Here is a 21,097-nt window from a genome sequence, read left to right as displayed (position 1 = left end):
TTGCTGAGCCCGCCAGGCCACACTAGTGCATTGCCAGCGAGGGGCTGAGAGAGTCTAATCATACCTGTACCTGTGCTATCAAAGACAGCCTGCTTCAATGGAGAAAAATGAAATATATCCTGTCACCGTAGTGGCAGTAGAGGAAATCTATCAAGCTGAAATTGTGCTGTACTTTCCAGGTTAAAACAGACCATTGACTCTTACATTTGAATGTGTCAGTGGCTGTAGGGCAGTTAAGAAACAGTAATTAGTTAAAAATAGATTGTCTAAAGAAAGCACATCATCACCAGGGTGATACCATAGATACTGGTCGCAATAGCATATGTCACATGCCCCATGTTCTGGAATCATACACTTACACAAAGACAGACTGAAAAAGAGAATGAAGTCTGTTGCAGAGTAGAACTTATTTTCAACTGCAATACGTCATTCTGCTCAGACCCTCAAAATACAAATGCATTCACCTGAGCGTACACTGAATGTACACATGATCACACATGCATAGACATATAATCACCTGCAGTATCCATAAGTACTCATGACATGCAAACATGCCTACAACAAATATCAAGTAAATTTCCCTCAGAGAAGGAAGTTTTCAAGCTTAGGGTGTTGTCTTGTATTTCCTCATAGGGTCATCATTATAAATGCTCAGATTGTGGCTCACCCTAAAACTGGTACCTAGAGTTTGATGTGTACTGATAGATTCAAGCTCTGGTTAAACAGCAGTACTTTTCAAATGACAGGGTAGTCTTATTACTGCAAATTGCACATTACATTGTGAGATTCTGTAAATGTCAGACTGAAAAGACTTCTTTTGACTGTGATTTGTTTCTTGTTAAAGTAAATTGTGAAGGACCTAGAGTCAACAAAATGTAACCCAAGGCTACGACAAAGGCTTGAGATGTGTAAAGTGTGAAGCCATACAGACTCATCAACTAGCCATTTATTTCAAAGGAAAGCTGGTGTTATTTATGCTGGGATTTATCCCCCTAGGCATGTTGCCATGATTCGCAAGTCAAGTAGCTATTTATCACCTGTAACCAGGATAAGGTACTGCAGAAACACACAAAGTCCCAAATGAACTCCAAATCAGTACTTGATTTGATTTGTACAATCATAGCCAGACAGCATACTTGATTAACATGTCTGTCTTCTTTAGGGTTCTAGTGTGATCCTCTCTGAACTTGCTGGTTTAAGGTCACTTGTCCAGTCGGGAGAGGGGTCACCAACGGCTCTCCTGGCAACCATATCGTGTGCAGATGATGTTATGATATACTTTAGTATGCACTTTGATAGGGTTAGACTTGGTACTTGCCGGTTGTCTAAGTTGCTCGCATTTCCCTCTATTCTATAGAGACAGGCAAAGCTACTCAAAGCATCATAATCCACTACAGTGAATGTACAGTTGGAGACACATGTAAATCCATGCCACCTTTGTTCAGGAAGTAAAACCCTATTAAAGATTGCAGTATCAATTTAGAATCTTGGCATGATTAGTCTACCTACTGGAGTTTTGCCACAGAGAGTTAATTTTCCCGAAATTAGACATTAACAGCATAACAGGAAGAGGGTGTAGATGACGCTCACAATAACTTGTGAGTGACTTCACGTTCAGAGTTAGAAAATTATAACAGTGGTAAAAATATCTTGTCAGCTACAGTTGTGGGACATGTGGTTCAACCATGAATGATTTACGTGCATGTGAACATTTTGATTTCTATTGCACGTCTTAAACACATATTTACGATAGCTCAAACAAGTAGCTTAAATCTGTATTCGAGTATGTTTTATGATTTTTGTTCTATAAAGAATTAAGAGTACTAGCAAACCTTCGTTGCTGCAAAGCAAGTATAATGATATTTTTTTAACAGATAATTCTTCATCTAGCTATACTGTTTTAAGTGATCTAAGTTCATCTTTCTGCCCTGGATATATCTCCCGAAGGCATGTAATGTGAATCTAGTATAACTATATCAACCACAAGAGAAATTTTAATGTAATGCCACAATTTCTTCAGGCTGTTGCAGTAATGCACATGGGGAATGATGAATGTGGTGTGTAATTAACAGGCAACCATGTGTTGCACCCAAGATACACATGTTGTGAAAATACTGAAATGCACTCCCCCTCTTTGTAAACAAGATTATGCTGATCGTATTTACACAGAGATGTAGTGTTCAAAATTTATCAAATATTTTGAATTCTGATATTAATGAAAAATAGGGGTATACTCTGCAGAATGTAACAGCTGAAGATGATCAGTGTTCATGCTAGATACTTGTGCTCCATTGTTGCTTGTACATCCCTACATGTACATGTAGATAATTTTTCTTTTATTTTCTTTCAATGTCATAAATCTGATGCAGGATATATATATATATATATATATATATGTAATATATATATATATATATATATATATATATATATATATATATATATATATACACACACACACGCATATATATATGTATATGTATATATATATATATATATATATATATATATATGTATATATATATATATATATATATATATATATATATATATATATATATATATATATATATATATATATAAGTACATATGTGAAGAGAGAGATTTAAAGAGACAGACAGACACAGACAAAAAAAATAGACTGATACGCATGTTCCACGAGATAGTCCTTGTTTAAAAGTTGTATACATGTGTGTAGCCAAGAACCTACCAGTATCATTTACAAACTCTACCAAGCCTATCTTCCAATAGCACCATGAACCCTAATCCAGCCAGTATCACTTTCTCATCTGCCATGTCAGTAAAAAGCTGACGTATTGAGCAACATCTATACATATTTTCACCTACATGGCTTGATTATTGATATGTGATTGCAGGTTTGGCCAGTAAAATAATATCTACAGTAGTCACAGGCCTTAAAATATTCAATTTTTTGTTCAATACAATATATTGGAAGTGTCCATCTCACTGATTTCACCAGCTTGACCCGATGGTTTGGCATATGAACTTTGCAGGGTAAAGGGTTAAGTTTGATGACTCCAATGTGAAATTGGAGCAGAAATGATAAATCCAAATCAAATAGTTGGCTAGTACTGTAGCAGACAGCAATGGATCTCCATATCAGTAATCATGAATTAGGACAGGGCTATTCATAAATTATTCATAAATGCTTGAAGCTAGTACACACCTCAAAAGTGAAATGCATAAACTTTTGCTCAAAAATTTCCCCTATGAAACTTTCAACCATTCTCTCACCAAATCAAAAATAAAATTCTGGGGTCACCATATGAAGTTTGGTATTAGAGCAACAAATCACATAACATTATCTCAAAATGGCCACCAACCCAGTATTAACTCAATGAGGAAAAATAAATGTTTTTGACATTGGAAAAACTTAGTGATCATTTTACTTACTCTAAGAGCTTTGAAATGAGCCCCAGATGTGGTAGATCAGAAAAGTATTGTAAAGGTTTAAGAGTCGGAATGTCTGTCCCTGAGGCGTGTTCTACCTTAAGTAGTATGTGTATTATCTATTACTATTATGGTGTTCAGTAGCTTGCAATTATTTCGTCATCTGCATACATGTAGTAGATTCCACGTTCAATAATCCTTTACCATCTTATTTGCTGCTGAAATATTTAAGGAAGAACAATTCCATGTCTCAAATCACTGTACCAACAACATAAGAAATTCAGAAAAGTGGTTTCTGTGTGTCAGGGTGATTGTGGTGTTTTGCCCAAAACCAAAATGCTAAAGGTATTGCTTTAATGATATATCTGGTTAAAATGGGTACATGGCCCTGCTGGCTGACAAAGTGATGGAGTAATTCTAAAATTACATCTACTGGTATCATGGATTTATTAATTGTCGTTCAGCAGTCCCCTTGACGCGTGAATAATTTTGAGTTTCCAGTACTACCCCTTCTGTCTTTCACCTGTTCCGTCATTCTTCCAGACAGCGGGCAAAGTTCAAGTCATATTTAAACACGGGAATGTGTCAGTGTTTCAAATGACATGGGAGATGAATAGATTAAGTGTTTATGTGCTAGGGTATGCTCATGTTACAGTAACAGCAAATCCACATCAGTAAGAAGACCGGTCTGATGAAATTTAAATCATTTATTGCCTCAGGTAGACTGTAAGTTGCAGATACACATTTACATCAATTGCCATTGTTTGCTTGTACCTGCTCTCCATGGTAGAGCCTGGCCATTTTGATTAGCAAGGGTAGAGTTCATATGGCTGAGAATATTTACCCTGTATATACATCAATGTTTGGTTTTACATTCCTACAACAACACAGTTGATCACAGATTTGTCTGATTGTATTATTAACAGACTGTGATTACCCATATGGTATCTGTTGTCAACCAGTGTTTTGCTCACACCCAGAAAGTATCGTAGTTAAATGGAAGGAAATAATAAACAGCACTGCATGCAGCCTTTTCTGGACCATGGAGTGTAGTAAGGGGAATTCAAAACTACCTTGTGAACCCCTCAGTAATATTCATCATTTTAGCTGCATATCAACACTGATTAAACGTACCCTACTCATCAAGTGAAAGTTACATGTGCATGTAGCTCCTGATTATGAGTGCCACAGTGGCATTGTTATCCATGGCTCCTACTCACAAAGTGATAAACTGTCAGTCTCAATAAACTGTGGATGTAAAGATGCACACAACGAGTGTACATCTACAGTGGTTTGTTATCCTCATACAAATGTATCAATGGAGTGGAGGTGTCCATCCTGAGGGCTGGGCCATACAGAGTTTTAGAGCTGTGTTTTCATCACTTACAAACCAGGTGTATAGTAGCAATCCTACAGTGAATTCCTCATCGTAAAACAATGTATTATTAAATATATCAGCCCTACTCATGTCTTGGCCTTTAGGTTGGGCTTTAATACTGTCAATTGATTTGGACGATGCGGGTATATTGTATTTAATTCCATCGTGTTCAATGTATGATTTGATTTTCCTCAGTAATCACAATTATGAAATCAGTACGGCATACTCTCTTCAAAACAGTCTGTGGAGAAAAAAATTTGACCTGCCGCCAGCAGAATTTTTAAAAATGAAAGACTTCCCATGTAGTGTAATGCGATTAGTAAGATTCAAACCACCAATTTGACTCAGAACTGTTGTAAGAGTATGTCTATGTAATCATGGTCGATGTGAATCTGTGAATATGATGAGTATGTCAAACAGATTTATTCATTAAAAGATATTATTTACATGCTCACTCCATGCTTCTAACCATGCTCTGGCAAATCCATATGGAAAATGTTTTCACAGAATTGAATTTACAGTCTTCTTTCTCTCTGGGCAAAAAGGAGCCTGATATATTTACAACCTTTTATGCTGTAGCTAGAAATTTACTGCCTGCAGGTTATGTAATGCAGTCAGTGTCACCTTTTGCCATGATGAGGCTTGTTGGCTGCATAAAAGACCACTGAAATCTGAAGTAGAAAAACATTAAAAGCGTGGCTGGAAGATGTCACCAGTACTCTTTCATGGAGCTAATTAGCTTAATTGCTGATTGTTATTTTAGTTGGGTTAGAGTACATACAAATGAGCAGGACAGGATTGACACCAGTGGGCTGGTGTGTTTAATTACATTGTAAACAGTCTCAATAGCCCATGTCAACATGGCACAGTTATGCTAATTGATCCTGTAGACAACTGTGTGGGTCCGCACATTGACAGGTGCCACACACAGGCAGTGCTAAGTCTCCCATGTTGAAAACCAGTGCATTGTGAAACGGTGACTGCATGAGAACTCTCCACAACACCGACGGAAACAGACCATCAGTTGGAGAATTTGACATTTTAGAAGCGGTATTCAGCAATAATATGGCAACAATTCTCACTGTATAGGTGTTGACTTGTTAGGATTTGTCACGGTTTAGTGAAAACTGCTGACTGTGTAGGTATGCACTTTGGTGTCACATGTCCCTCTCTATTTTCTACACTGTAGACACATCTAACAAAGTCGAAAAAGACTAGAAGGGAGTTAGTGTCAACCCTTTCTGGAGCGCATTGTTCAAGCATGTGTGGTCCATTCTGTAACATTTCTGTGTGGGCACACAGACCAAAAAATTGGCAGAGAAGAGATGATATACATGCTAGAACACTGATATCACTAAATTAGAGAGGCCAAAATGTCTTGGCATTAGTTACAAGATATACAGCAATATTGCTATGCCATGGTTTGTAGTGATGGTGAATCCTTCAAAAAACTCCATGCCTATACATATTTATTATACAGTACATGTAAATCATTTGTACAATATGTTGATATACAGTTACAGTAAATCAGGATATAATGAGTCATAAGTATGGTCATTAGTAGCTCATAAATTAGCAGTAAAAGTGTAAAGGTGAGAGGATTGTATTATGGCATTTGGAAAAGTGCGGAATGGCATTTGGAGGAGAAGTACAGAGTATACTATACTTCCATTTTCGCCAATCACACAAGGCATTAAAACCTTGATACCAGTAACTGGGTGTCCAGGTAATGAATTACAAATGGATCTCACATTGTTTTGTGAAACTATTCAAATGCCTGACATTCACATTCAGGGACAGAACCTTTAACAGGGTACAAGAAATTTACCGGCTGTGAAAGTTATTAGTTTGATGAAAACACAGGGATATTTTGCACAAATATGTGCTCACTCACTAATTCTAACAGCCTATTCTTGCATTTTTGCCACCTGTAACTAAAATTTTCTACAGCCCTGCTGTAATAAAAGATGGTATGATAGGTCCAGCATTAAGACTTAATATGAGTCCCCACAATGTTATATACATGACACCTATCAGTCTGTTATAACAAGCCATTTTAACTCGCTGTTTTTATAGTAAGTGTTGTAGATGTGATCTACTTGTGCCTTTGGAGTCTGAAGTTGACTCTAAAGTTGAGTTCACAAATTACATTCCTCAACATATTATCTCCAGAACTTGTGAATGTAAAACCTTCCTATGGATTTGCTCTCAGATTTGAAAGGCAATTTTATCCATTGAACATACTCCTGCAATATGTTTTCTTTGACTTTCATGCTCTCTGTTTCGTGGTAATGTTTCGTTACCACTGAAGTAAAAAACTAAAGTAAAAAAAATTGCTCACCTTCAATGCTCTAAAAAAAAAATACTGTATAATATAGATATCTTAAATTTAACATCTTGTATGTCAGGGTACAATATGAAATGTTAGTTTGAATCTCATCACACTGTTAAAACCACAACAGATGGAGAAGGATTTAAAGAATTACATTGTAAAATTACATTTATGAAGATACGTGTAGCGGACTTGTTTTAAAGGTTATACTCTTTTGTGTTTAATGTCTGTAAAGTTTGTGGAAATGATTCACCCTCAACAATAGTGTTTGGCATAAAGCATTTAACACAGTAAACTGCGGTAAGCTAATCAAAGTAGACCTTGAACCCAGTGAAACCTTGTTTGACTTTTGTGGCTAGCCTTCACAAGTTAGGAATGTGTGTCAGGGTTGTAACCAGCTGCTACAGCTATTTACTTAGGTAAAGGGTGAAACCGGGACAAGGAAATTAATTGATTGACATTTGTACTCAGCCAATTGGAATAGGCATACAGTGATTGGCAGCTGTTAGTGAAGGGAGTTTTCACTACTGGTTTAAACTTTGTCAAGTGCTGTTGAATTCAGCCATCCAAGGCTACTCTGTAAAAGGAGCATTGCTTTCTGTATACATACTTGTATGTCTGGTTGTTCTATCTTCCATTTGTGTCAGTGAATACTGCTTTGCATCAGTGTCTTTTCTTCTGTGTACGTGAACACTCCTCAGCTGGTATTGAAATGGAGACATGATAATTTTCATCTCAAAATGTAGGTGTCTGATCTCAACATAGGTCATTCATTGTCTTAAAATTGTTGATGCCTTGGTCAGTGTATACCAAATTTAGCAATGTGCCAATTTTCTCAAAATGAAATATCAATATTGTAATAATGATGGGATTGATATTGTGAAACTTACAAAGTGCTTGATAGCTTGAATGTAAACCTTATGTGACAATGTGAAATAAATTGTATACCCAAAATATTTTGACATCAAGAATTGAGTAAAAAAAGTACCGGTAGATCATACAACAAGTGGTAGATAGATCGACCAAATTCCTGACAAACCTAAATCCGAATGGGGAGGGGGATCATTGAGTGAAGGGAAATAATATTGATGTGTGAAATATACGTACTGATGAAAGGAAATCAATGGAGACAGAAATTGTAGTAGAGTATGGAAAGTGTTTTCAGCAAGGCAAATCCTACTTTGATAGAATTCAAGAAAGAAATGAAAAATTGAATAGATGAAATGCATAATTTGTTTGCCTAGGTAAATTGACTTAAAGCATTTCTTAGACGTAACCTTGACATATCAATATTTGAAATGGAAACCTGTATTCACAATACATGTAACTATGTCGATTTCATGTATACATTTGTGCCTATACCTGCCTGTATTGTTAGCGACAGGTATTCAACATTGCTAAAAGTAGCTTTTCTTAAGGTCAGGCAGGTAGTGTGTCTTACAAAGACACCTTTTCAGTTCAGTGTAGCTGGTGTCATAGTGTGAGAAATGAAGTGTGAAATGGATTAGTCACAGTTAATTCCTACCTATCCAGTGACACACTTGGCACATTTTTGATTGGCAAGTGGAGCACTCCCATCTCTTTGACGTCACATACAAGATACTGCATTGTACGGTACAATTTGTTCATCTATATATTCCAGAATGTATATTCCTATTTTACATTTGCAGTGTCATTTCTACTGGTTGGGCTTTGAAGGTATAATATTGAACAATTAGGTTCTATAACTACAATACAGTATGGTTCAACTTGCATTTTCCTTTGAAAGACGTGGCATTAAGCATTATTTCAGACTGGTACATCAGTACTGATGATTATATCAGAGAAAATTAGCCCATAGTCACTGCGTTCGTTGAGTTTTATTCAATCACAGAAGATTGAGTGGGAAATGCTGCAGCTATTATTTCCTGAGTTTATGCAGCTGATATGCCTCTCATTTATAGAATCAGCTGTAATATGGCTGATACATAAAATTCTAATTTGCTAAATGGCTTCATGTGAAGCAAGCTGTTACTGTCAGCTTTCTCGGGGTCATATTCTGTTCACAAAGCTTCATATGAGAAGAACTATCAAATGTATATGTATATGACTGTAATGTAGTTAGGATTACTTCATCTGCACTGAGTCAAACTACCCAGTAATAATATCTCAGTACAAATTTCACCCACTCAACATTGAATGCTATCCACCGTAATAACTTTAGCCTTTGAAAATATCAGGGTCATCGCCAAGAACGATTTTCCTTTCTACAACCTACTTAATCCTCGTTACCCATTTGTGCAAAGTCATCCAGTCATACCTCTGCTCATGCTGGTTACATACACATTCAAGAATAACAAAATGAAAGCAACTAAGCCTCTCTTTTCTGTCGTTTTCATTTCCAGTCTGTAAAAGCTGCATCGTGAAATTTTTAGAAGACCACAACACCTGTCCCACCTGCCATATTGTTATCCATCAGAGTCATCCATTACACTACATTGGGTAAGTTGCTCAATCTATATTCTATGCTTGAATTATGATACTCTTATCCAGGATGTCATTACTTTGAGTAAAGCTGGATAGCCATGATCGACAAGGACACTTGAATGTAGGAGGAAGTGTTCAGGGATCTTGTAACCAATTATTCTGTTATTCTTCACTTTTCAATCAGTTGGCTGTTCATATCAGCATAAGATATTCAACGAGAGGAATGTGAACTGCAGCTTTTCAATCCACCTTTTGTTTTCTCGAGTATAAGTACAGATTGTACAGTAAATTTGTACTTGATTTATAGTCAGCAAGTGTGCTGATTCAATGTATAGACTTGAGTTAGTGAGTGTGCATGTTGTCTAAGCCATCAGTTCTGTCATTTTAGGGATTTACACAGACTAAAGTAGGTTCAGTCTTGTGTTTCCTTGAGTTATAATAGAGAGTAAAGTTCCTCTGGTCTTCATACAGCTGGTTTTGATAATATGTAGAATTATAGTAAACTTCCTCAAAAAAGCTGCACAAGCAGAATATGCCTTATTGCTGTAATGGCTGAGATCTATAGAGAGTTCCACTTTCAGTGGGAAAAACAACTTACATATTTTCTTTGACACCATTTTAAATGATATCAAAATTTACTGTGTTTCTCTTTTGTATTCACATTCTTCAAAAAAGGTGTGGAAAGTGAATCAGAGGAAATTGATTCATTCTTCCCAAATGATATGGAGATTTACTTGAAAATTGATGAGGTGTTTATCAGGTCAGGCAAGTTAGTGGCCATATATCTATCTGTTTGTTTAAATTGTTTTGTCTAGAAGCATAGGGTGTGACTGAGTTATGAAGAAGTTATTTGTGTGCTGAGCATCGATCGCCTTGATTTCTTCTGTTGGAAAGTGATGAAACCAATCTGTGTAATTGTAAAATTAGTTTGTGCATTGATAGGACTTTTTTGTTATTCAATGGCTCATTTTGTCTTCCAGTCTTCAAAATTTCAATTCCTCAGGATATGTAAGGAATTTTAAACACAGGAGACTTTTTGAGAAATGACATGACAGCTGAATTGTTATCCGCTCACCCAACCCAATCATGAAGGTCAATGTGATTGATTAACACATGGGTTCTGCTGAAGATACAATTTCAAATGACTAGGCACTAATAAACACATTAGCATATCTGAAAAGTACTGTACTTCAGTTATATCAGAAAAAAGCTACAATACAGCAAGTCCTCAGACAGCCTTGAAAGTAGTTAGGAGGTGGCCAGACAGTTGATAAGGACGTCTTGAGGAGCACATGATGGATGGGTATTTGGCTGACTTTTGTCATTGTGCCAAGAACAACTTCAACAGCAAAGTGAATGATCGATGTAGAGAGATAAACTTAAGAGGAATTGATGCCTTGAAGACATCATGGCTCAATCTTGAAAATAAAACATCTGTCATACAGTCAGAAATCTAAATGGACTCATTCTGCAATGGAAAGTGTACCACGGTCATTACCTACAAATGTTCCCGTATTATTTTATTTTCGCGTAGCATCTTATAAATTATGAATCCTGTTAAATGTCATGTAAAGCTAGCCCATTTCCTGTAGTCTGTTACAGTGAATCATTACTATAAAATAAAGTTTGATTTTGCATGCCTTTTGTGTGTGTTAAAAATTTGACACATTTACACTTCAAAAACTTGAAATATTTGTGTCCAAAATGAAAACTAAAATGCTGGGAAAAAACCGCTTGTGACAAACTTTGAGAAGCATTTTGTCATGTTTCATCGTGCCGTTTTGTTGTTCTGAACCATTTGTTCAAATTAATAGTCAGGCAAACAGCATATTTGGGACTGACTTCAGAAGTGTGCAGTAGGTAATCCATCAGATGTTTTACATTGTCATGGTCTTATGAAAGACAGATTGAACCTGATGAATTAGGATCTGTAGTTTCAGGTATGTTCTTAGAGATTAATAATGAATAGAGGGAGTGTATACGTGTGGATTATGCTCTAACGGCCAATGCTGATTTTATTGAACTGATAAGCATTATCAAAAATCATGCCTGTGGGAAAACCTTCCTACATGTTTTAAACAGCAGCATTACATCGATAACAGGAATATATGAGGAAATGTAGTCATAATTAGTAAAAGTACCGTAGCTTCTTAAGTATTCAGTTAACTACAGGCCATTCACTCCATAATTCCACTCAGACTCTATTTGGTGTTAGATATTGCAGTGGAGGTGTTTGTTTCAGTAAATTTATCCAATAGCAGCAAGTTAAAGTGCTGTAATGATGCAAAACAGGCTATGTAGCAAATAAGGCAAATTCTCTCAACTTGACTGTGTCAGTCATTAAATACTCTCACACGTTCATATGCATAGTAACAGTTTGTCCTCCTAAATTGCAAATCCAAGACTATTCACCATCAGCCATTCAATGAATTTTCCAAATCACGGCTAATGTACGCAAGGGTGCAGTAGTGAACAAATTGAACAAATTGCAAGGTCTTGTCAGGATAGGTCGTTGTCTCTGTCATTGCAAGTACTACGCTAAAAATAAATTTTTCAAAAAGGTGATGCCATAGGGTGGTTTTTGTCCTTTTCTGCTGTACTTCCAAATAGTATTGAATCAGAATACTTTCGTACATACCGGTGCATACTATACCTCACAATATTCTCAGATGTGCTGGTTGCAGTAGATGTAATCAGCACTATAGAGCACTTGAAACTCCACCCCAAACTTTACCACCTGTACACCTGCATAAAAATAAGATGAGAACATGGGACCCTTGTATTAATGAACTAGAAATGATGGAAACTCTTGACATTAAGCCCTAAAACGTAACCAAATCTTCATTCAATGACATATTCTTAGCATTCTAGAGCAGCCAACATTGCCTTCAGGCAGTGCTGCATCTGCTACAGTGTAACAAAGTACAAACCATTGTAGCTCTAGGATATACTATTGCCCTTTAGCAATTACCCTGGGTGTTATGGAAGTGCGCCAGGGCTATAAGGTTCTGTCATATTACACCCACAATACTCTGCTGTGTGTCTTCACCGTGTATAGTTGTTGGCTATGTGCCCAACACAACCGCTCTGGCTTTTAGCTAATATTATTGATGTCAATACATATCAATAAACTGTTTGCATTTTAGCACAATATGTGCAAATACTCAGGTTTATTGTAAGCTCAGTTAATGGAGTTCATTCCGGGTGGAGAGGTTGTTATGCTAAATTAGATCTGTGTTAGACGTGTGCAGGATTGTATGCATGTTTTCTGAGACAAGGAATGTGTAAAGCTCCTTTGCTGTTCCAAAATATATAAAGAATATGTGACCACATAGAAATCTGACAAGTAGTCAGATGACTGCCCTCATGAGACTGAAACATGTCAATGTTGCAGCCTGAGCCTTTACTATGAGGTGTTCCGGTCTTTGTACTCACGCCTGTGTAAACTTTCCAGCCCAGTGTTGGTTGTGATGACAAGTAATATTGGTAATAGGCCCTGAGACCAAGATGGATGAGAGGACACTACGTATTGTGTTTCATCCATGTACTCATTGTGTCAGTTCAAACAGATGTAATTGTTTTGATAATGGAACTTTGACTCTCTGTGGAGCATCACTGGCATGGGAAAATATGCAGGGTATTTTGCATTGACTCAAATGAAAATTCCGACATGCTCTCTGATCATTCATGTAGAGCAAGCCAAGCGCAATCTGTGTGTCATTACTATTATAGAAAACACAGGTGGTACAGTCCTCTTTTGTGTGTTTTGTGTATCATACCACTGTCTAACTAGTATTACTTTGCATTGGCCATACTCAGTTTGTGTTTTGTAAACATCTCTCATACTCTTCAAGTGAAAGTTTTACCGTATATCCTAGTATCAGTAAAATCATCTCATTTAAATGAAATCATTTGATTAATCTGTGTGCATGTTTATGTAAATGTGTTGAAAAACTCTTCTCTACCTTTGTCAGAGGTGTATTGTTTATCATAGTTCAGTATCATCACACTGCAAGAACTGTTTGGGGTTTAAGTCAACAGATCCAGGCAATGTATAAATCTACATTTCAATTTTCAAAACCCTGGTGAATACTGCTGTCTTCTAATTAATTCTCCTGAGGGCGTAGTATCTTCAGCAATAAGTTTAGGAGATAATTGATGCCCAGGTACTTGTGACATTTAGCTATGTTTGTGTGTACCTCACCTATTTGACGTGTACTACTGGTGAGGCAGTTCAGTTTTGAATTTTATTATCAGTATTCTTCTGAACAGGTACAGAATTTGATCAGAATCATGGCAATCACATACCTGTGTAGGTTCAATACCTGTCACTCTAACCAATTCTGCACATAAGGTGCCATCTTCAATCAAGTGGATGGCAGTTTAACATCACAAACATGTGTTCAAATTTTATAGATAGTTGACACCAATTGTAACAGCATTTAATATGAGTTATTTAATTTTCATCATAAGATATTTTGCTGGTAAGAGTAGCGCACAGTAGCTTTTCACTTTGTGTGCCATTAAAGCTTCAGTCTGGCCACACTTTTGATCTAAGATATGTCAACTGTGTCTTATCTCATTTAATAGTTGAAACTCTCTCATGGAGAAATAGAATTCCACCCTCTTGTGTATTTCACAGGCCTGCATATAATTCAGGTCAACTTTTATAGATAGTTTACACCAATTGGAACAGCATTTAATATGAGTTATTTAATTTTATTGTCTCTCACATCTGTATTGGAAAATAAATTTTGGATTTCTCACTTTGATTTTCAGAATTCAGTCCAGCCCATTAACCCAGTTATGGAGTCTAGAGTCCCCACTTTAAAGCCTGGTTTTTGATAGGCTCTGCTATTAAAACCCATTGTTTTCATACATTTGCTAACGTATTCTGTCAACATCAAGTCATTTGCTGACAGACCCACACAAACATCTCATATCCCGCCCCTCAGTTTTCTTTGAAAGGAATGTGTTGCTATGGCAACAGAGGAGATTGTTCTGTAGGCTATACAATGCTGGGATAAAAGGGATCCTTTCAACAACTACATAGTTGTTGTGTCTAATGTGTTACTATTGTGATTTCTCTTCATGGTAGGCATGACCGTACTATGCAAGACATTGTGTACAAGCTGGTCCCAAGACTTCAAGAAGGTAAGAATTAAATTATTCAGTATGTGTGTGTCAATGGTATTCAGGATATTGTTGAATGAAAAATGAATATTTTCATAAGAGCCTATGAAAGATATCTGCAAAATATCAATTTTAGAAAAGGTGAATGGAATAATATAACATATTTGATTGAATGAGTGGCTGTGAAAGCTGATTTAATAAAGTTTATGCATGTATCCCAAATCACACTTAAAGTAAGAATGGCAGAATAAAATGTGCATAAAATGTAGTGACTTGGTCATGAAACAGTGGAGGGTCATGTTCCTTTATAGATGATTCCTTCCTCCAATTGTGATGCCAAATCTAAAAGCTTTAACATTGTATAAGTGTAACTAACCCTGCTGTGTTGTATCTGCTGAACACTGCGAAAGTCATTGGTCAGACTCACTGTGAATTCAACATACATGAAATCCAATAGAGTGTCTACTAAAAGCCCACACAGAATCTAATAACATTCTGTTAGTGGCTGATTTAGCGAAAGGTGTCTATGCCAGCTTCCTTTTCTGTAAATCATCTTAGTGTTTACCGTAAGATCCCAGTGTGTGCAGCAGCACTCTTTGTTCAGCAGTTTAGCTTACAGAAAAGAATTACATTATTGCAATTTAGTTACTACCAGAATTGTCAGTAAATATGAAAGTAATATTCCAGACTGTACTATTTACAAGAGTTGAATTCTGATTCTTAATGCAGAATCTTACATTGTTGTATTTTCAGTCCTTTTTCCCTGCAGAATCAATCTTGAGTTCTGTATTGAGTTGTTGAATTTAATTGGACTAAACTTAATTTGGGTAATGGGCAGGTTAAACAGTAGGGCGTTTACTGCAGTGGAATCTCATATCACCTCATGTAGCATTTCAGCAACACTTACTATGTCAGATGTCACTGAATTTCAACCCAAGATAAACAGCACATAATGCAGATCATGTTAACGTGGGACTTTCATGTATAGAATGCAATATATATTGGTATAATAATGTAGTACTGTGCATGCTGTTATACAGTATACAATGAAGTTGATTTCAAAGTATCTCTGAAAGTTGAAGCAAGATTTAACTTAAGAATTAATTGATTTCAAATGTTGAACTTGGTTGTAGCCATATGAATTTGTGATATCAGTACCGGTACTTCTTGATGCAAGCCCATATTAAACATAAAATTAGAAATGAGAGTATCATCCATGATGATCCGACACTTTTTACAATATCATATTATTGATGCTACCGCGGATGATTATTTGGTTGTAATGCAGGTGTATGCAAGTTACAATTTATCTTACTCTTATGAATCATGCTGTAAATTGATTTATGAGTTTGAACGAAATGAGCATGGCTATGCTAAAATGGAAATTACAGTATATTATTAACTAATTTTGCCTCGTTTTGTTATTTGTCATTGCAGATGAAGAGAACAGAGAAAGAGAATTTTATGAATGCCAGGGAATGCAACCTCCAACGCAAGGTAATATGCTGATTCTTGGTTTTCAGCTTGTAAATAAAAAGATCTGTTCTCTATGAATTCATCTCACGGACGTCATTATCTACCCAACCAGCCGAACACTTGCAGATTTCAAACCATACATGAAATGAAGTCAATGAAGACATGAGGGTTACTCTGAGGAGTAGTTTGTACAAAACAAGAATGGAACAGTAAAAAAATTAGGATGAAATATTTTACTTCTGCACCTTTTCCTCTCTGAGGTTTATGGTCAACTCTGCATTTGATCATATCACTTAAGATAATTGTGGGTAGGCAATGAGCGACACGGGACATAAATTATCCCCGTTGATTGCCTCTTTGTTTTAATGCATGAATACTGTATCGGGATGAGACAAGTCACTGTCTGAGTGAGTTTCATGATGTAGGTGAGTGTTTGATGCCTATCTGAAATTGAATTGCCACACTGTGTTGGCGTGTATCCATTTGCTTGGCAAGAGAAAATACTTTTCTTGATGTCATTTTGGCAAATTGTTCAACTGTTACCAGCTGCATTTACTATAACTGGAAGGAGTGTGCCAAGTTGCAAATGGATGAAAAAGAGCTCCCCCCTTCCTGCTAAAGTGTAATGTATACACGGACTAGACAGCCTGATGCTTGCATGATGATGGTCCTGTCAATTTGAAATGGAATTCATACCTGTTATTGTCCAGATCATGTCAGGATAGTGCTCAGTTTGTGTCCAGTGCCTACTCCTCAGCATTGTTCATTATTAATGCCATTGCAATTACACTATCAGAATGCCATCGTTTTCCATCTTTAGTTACAGCGCATATTTATTTCTGAAGATTGTCATACTTCAACATTTGATGTGTGACCAGTATAGCCTTTCAGATAAATGAGGATTGGTACTTTAATAATATACTGTATGTGCACACACATAGCAAAATATACTGCCGTGTATGGTGCTGTGCACATATTTGTAGCACACTAGCCGTATTCTACATGCTACCTGGAAGATCAATGCTGGTTTGATGATTTAACATCTAACACTAAGAGCTTGGGACTTTAGTAGGGTAATTGTTGTTTGACTGAATACCATCTGTATTGAAGTTGTCATGTTCACAGCACACATCCACTGGTATCTTCTACTCTGAATTGCAATAGTTCAGTACATGTGAAAGAGTGACTGTGACTTCAAACACTTCATACTGTGGCTCATCAAAACACTGCAGGAGATTCCAATCTGTCCGATCTCCATTAATGCATGTATCATAAAAAGATATTCCAGCTAGAAAGAGAAAGTCCTATGCATCAGTGCTATCTTATGTGACTTATATAGATTAAAAAATGATCCAAGCTTTTCCACCAAGTATGGAATCAATTCATACTCAAAAATTTTGCACACAGCCTAACAGCATATTCTGTGCTGTACCTTCTATATTTCGCCATTGCCCAGGATATTTGGCTGTATGATTTTCTGTGTATGAAAGCAGTATGAAGACAAAGTCAGTATCCCTGGTTTTGATGTGGAGCATTTGTTGACTTAGGAATACCAAAGATGCAGTCGTAGGGATAAAGTCGGAAAACGAACATTCACCTTTTGACAGGCATTAATAAAGGAGTATTTACAAAAGCAAGATTGATTCTACATCTGTGTGTGTTTCTAATGGAGAAACAAAATGCTGGCGGAATGTAAAGTATCTGACATTAGTTTCAATATCAGCTATGAGTTTCCTAACCAATAGGTATCATGGATGTTTTCTCTCCTCAGGTTCAGATTCTGAAAATGAGGATTCGAAAGAGGATGCGTCCACATCCAAAACTGAAGATGACAATGACTATCACCGCAGTGATGAGCAAGTGAATGTCTGTCTGGAGTGCAATAGTTTCAACCTACGCTCACTGAAGCGTAAATACATCCGCTGCTCATCACAAGCCACCGTTACACATCTCAAGAAATTTATCGCCAAGAAACTTAATCTTTTGACTCACCATGATGTAAGTAGTATTGGACATTTTATACAAGCAATGACCCTTCACAACCAGCACAGAACAAACATTGTAATTTTACTCTGAAGTCTTCCCTTCCGTTTAATACTGCATAAAATTTATTTAATATCATAGAGGTATTTGATATTTCAGCACGTTTACATACCCATAAAAATATCAGGGTTTTTTGCGTGAATTATTGTGATTGAATTCAAGGTTATGCCACCCAAGTGGCATCAGCCCAAAGTTTACCATTCTCAAATTAATGCAAAACCCTTATAATTATTGCCGGTATTCATGATATTTTAATGTGTAGTCTGCAAATCAAACAATGTATTGAGATAATGTTAGTGAAATTTATAATTTTACAATTTTTAATCCATTTTCAAGATATCAAATCTCCCAAAAAATTAAAGAGTCCGATTTTTATCAATGGTGATATACTCCATTTATTTTAAATTTGTCATAAATGATAGAAAATTGACCAAGTTATTATTATGTCATGAGGATCTAACAGTGTGCAAGACAAATAAATTATGGCAGTGATATTGTTGCTGACAGTGTCTGCCAGTTCAAATATGATAGCGTTGATCTTTGAGGGGAAAAAATGTGACCTGGTAAGTGTAGTGCAAGTGGTTAACCTCAATATTTGTTCCTTGGTCAAACTCCTAAAAATATAATCTGATGTAATACTGGTGCTTTGTGCTGGAATGTCAAAAGATCACTCTTGGGTTTCATCTTTGCTACTTTGGTACTTTAACCCTTGTTCAAAAGTCAAAACTGGAATCTAGCTGTAAGTTTCACAGTCCAAACTTTATAATTTGAGTTAGAGACAGACACTATGTACTAAACTTAATCGTTGCTAATATAGAATCTAGCTGTAGGGTCACATGGAGACTAGATCCTAGGCTAAATCGTTACTCAACTAATGGAAGGAGACAGTAAACAAACTGACAATCAGAAAGACTATGATTGCTTTGCAAATATCAATTCCCCTCATACCATACCATATCTGGTAAGTCCAGCTTCACCTCTGAAAACAGTAGGGTTATAGCAAACTGTGGTGCTGTAGGGTTGAACTCTTCCACTAATACTTTTGCTAGATATATAGATGACTCCACTCACTCTATTGAAAACATGGTAGATAAACCAGAAGACTGCAGGATAGAGTGTAAAGGGGTGAAAGCTAGTGTAATTTGACAGATATGATTCACAGTGTAGTTGACACTTGTGACTTTGCTCTCATAATGTATCTCATTGATTGAAGAGCGATTTACAGCTCTTTATCAACCGCAGTAATACTTTGTCTACTTGAATGTGCCATAAACTTGAAAGGCTAAGGAGAAAAGTTTGCCCTCTTGAATAAAAAAATACTCCATACAGATTTTTGTTTTCAATATGCGTGTTTTTCCTTTCAGCTTGATATCCTATGCAATGAAGAAATCCTTGGTAAAGACCACACTCTGAAATTTGTAGTAGTTACAAGATGGAGATTTAGGGTAAGTGCTGCCCTGTGTTCAAATCACCCTGTACAATTCATTGGGAATCGCTGACAAGATTGCCTTGGTCAAGCTGCCGCCGATGTTCTTTAGAGAGACCCAGCGCCAAGCTAAATTGAATCAGATTACCATTCTATCAATCTTGCTGAAAGGAAAACATACCACATGTGACAGGCATGTCAAACAAGTGCCTGAAAGGAATTTAATTTTACACGCCGGCAGTGTAACCAGGGGAGGGTTGCATCAGTACCGAGATTGCTCCATATGTTGGCCCAGTCATAGAATTTTTTTTAATGCTTTGAAAATAAAGCTCTACTGAACTGACATGTTCCCGTCTTGTCAGTAAACTGTATACTGAATGACCCATGTAGATTGTGTCACAGTTGTTTCTCGAAATATGAAATGTAAACTTGTATATCAGTCATTTTGCTGTGTCAAAGCTGTGCTCTTCTGAACATTAATATAATAAATGTTCACCTTAAAAAATATTGCTTCCTTAACTCTTCAATTGTACTCAAAATTAAATGAAATACGCAGTAAAGGCGTACTGTACATTTCTGAATTTAACGAGTCCAGTTTCCAGGGTTTTATTTTGTGCATAGAAAATGTACAACATTACAAATTACAACAATATTGCCAGTTCATCGTTCATTCTTTTATCTCTACATCTTTTGCACTCCAAGCAATGTGTGTGTATGGCTGAGTTTACGATATTTGAGAGAAAAAGGCTTTTCCTATTACTCTATTTATTTTTGTTGTCCTCAAAGTCTACTTGATCGTATACTTAGGCTTGCTTTGGGACTTACACTGGACATAAATCATTGAGTGAACTCACTGAAGTGATAAACTAGTGCTCTTTTATTTGACATTTGAGGATGGAGCAAGTATGCCATTGGCAACTTTTGAAAATTGTTGTAACCCTGTCAGTTGACCCTTCTAGTAAACTATTAAAGCCAAGTGTAGTAAAGAAAATATTGAGCATTACTGAGCATTATGGTAGTATTTATAGTCATTGCAATATAGCCTGCTCGTGTGAAAAGTATCATGAAACTGTTAATGTTGTTCCATTCTATTGTAATCAAATTCTATAATGCTATATTTTACTTCAATGTACAGACTTACTGTTGGTTATTCCGGTCACAATCTTTCCAAACTTTCCCTCCATCCCCCCTCCCATTCCCTCTTCCATCTCCAAAGTAAATTCTATGAAAGAGATTGCTACAAAATTTTGTCAGTTTAGAGAAGCCAGCTGTCTTGTGAAGTGTTTCATTATTAGAGGTGATGACTGTGAGGTACAACAATCAAGGAGCTTTTTATGAAATCAGACTGTTGGGATCTCCCTTGGGACATACTTACAGCTGTAATGAGAAGTAGACTGCACTTTGCTTACCTTGTCTTGTTTCTAAATTGTCC

General features: G+C 36.4%; 1 protein-coding gene across 2 annotated transcripts in view; it reads left to right on the top strand.

The window, feature by feature from the left end:
- LOC139119995 (polycomb group RING finger protein 3-like) overlaps positions 1–21,097 on the top strand; it is an 81,011-nt gene that overhangs the window by 57,826 nt on the left and 2,088 nt on the right. For both annotated transcript variants that reach the window (XM_070683977.1, XM_070683976.1), the window contains exons 3-7: positions 9,506–9,602; positions 14,686–14,741; positions 16,158–16,217; positions 17,968–18,194; positions 19,604–19,684. In XM_070683977.1, the coding sequence (XP_070540078.1) occupies positions 9,506–9,602; positions 14,686–14,741; positions 16,158–16,217; positions 17,968–18,194; positions 19,604–19,684 (521 nt within the window). The remainder of the gene's footprint in view (positions 1–9,505; positions 9,603–14,685; positions 14,742–16,157; positions 16,218–17,967; positions 18,195–19,603; positions 19,685–21,097) is intronic.

This window comes from Ptychodera flava, chromosome 20 (assembly GCF_041260155.1).
Source record: "Ptychodera flava strain L36383 chromosome 20, AS_Pfla_20210202, whole genome shotgun sequence".
Classification (NCBI taxonomy): Eukaryota; Metazoa; Hemichordata; class Enteropneusta; family Ptychoderidae; genus Ptychodera; species Ptychodera flava.
Note: the sequence above shows the minus strand (reverse complement) of the source record. Positions and strands in the feature narration are given on the sequence as shown.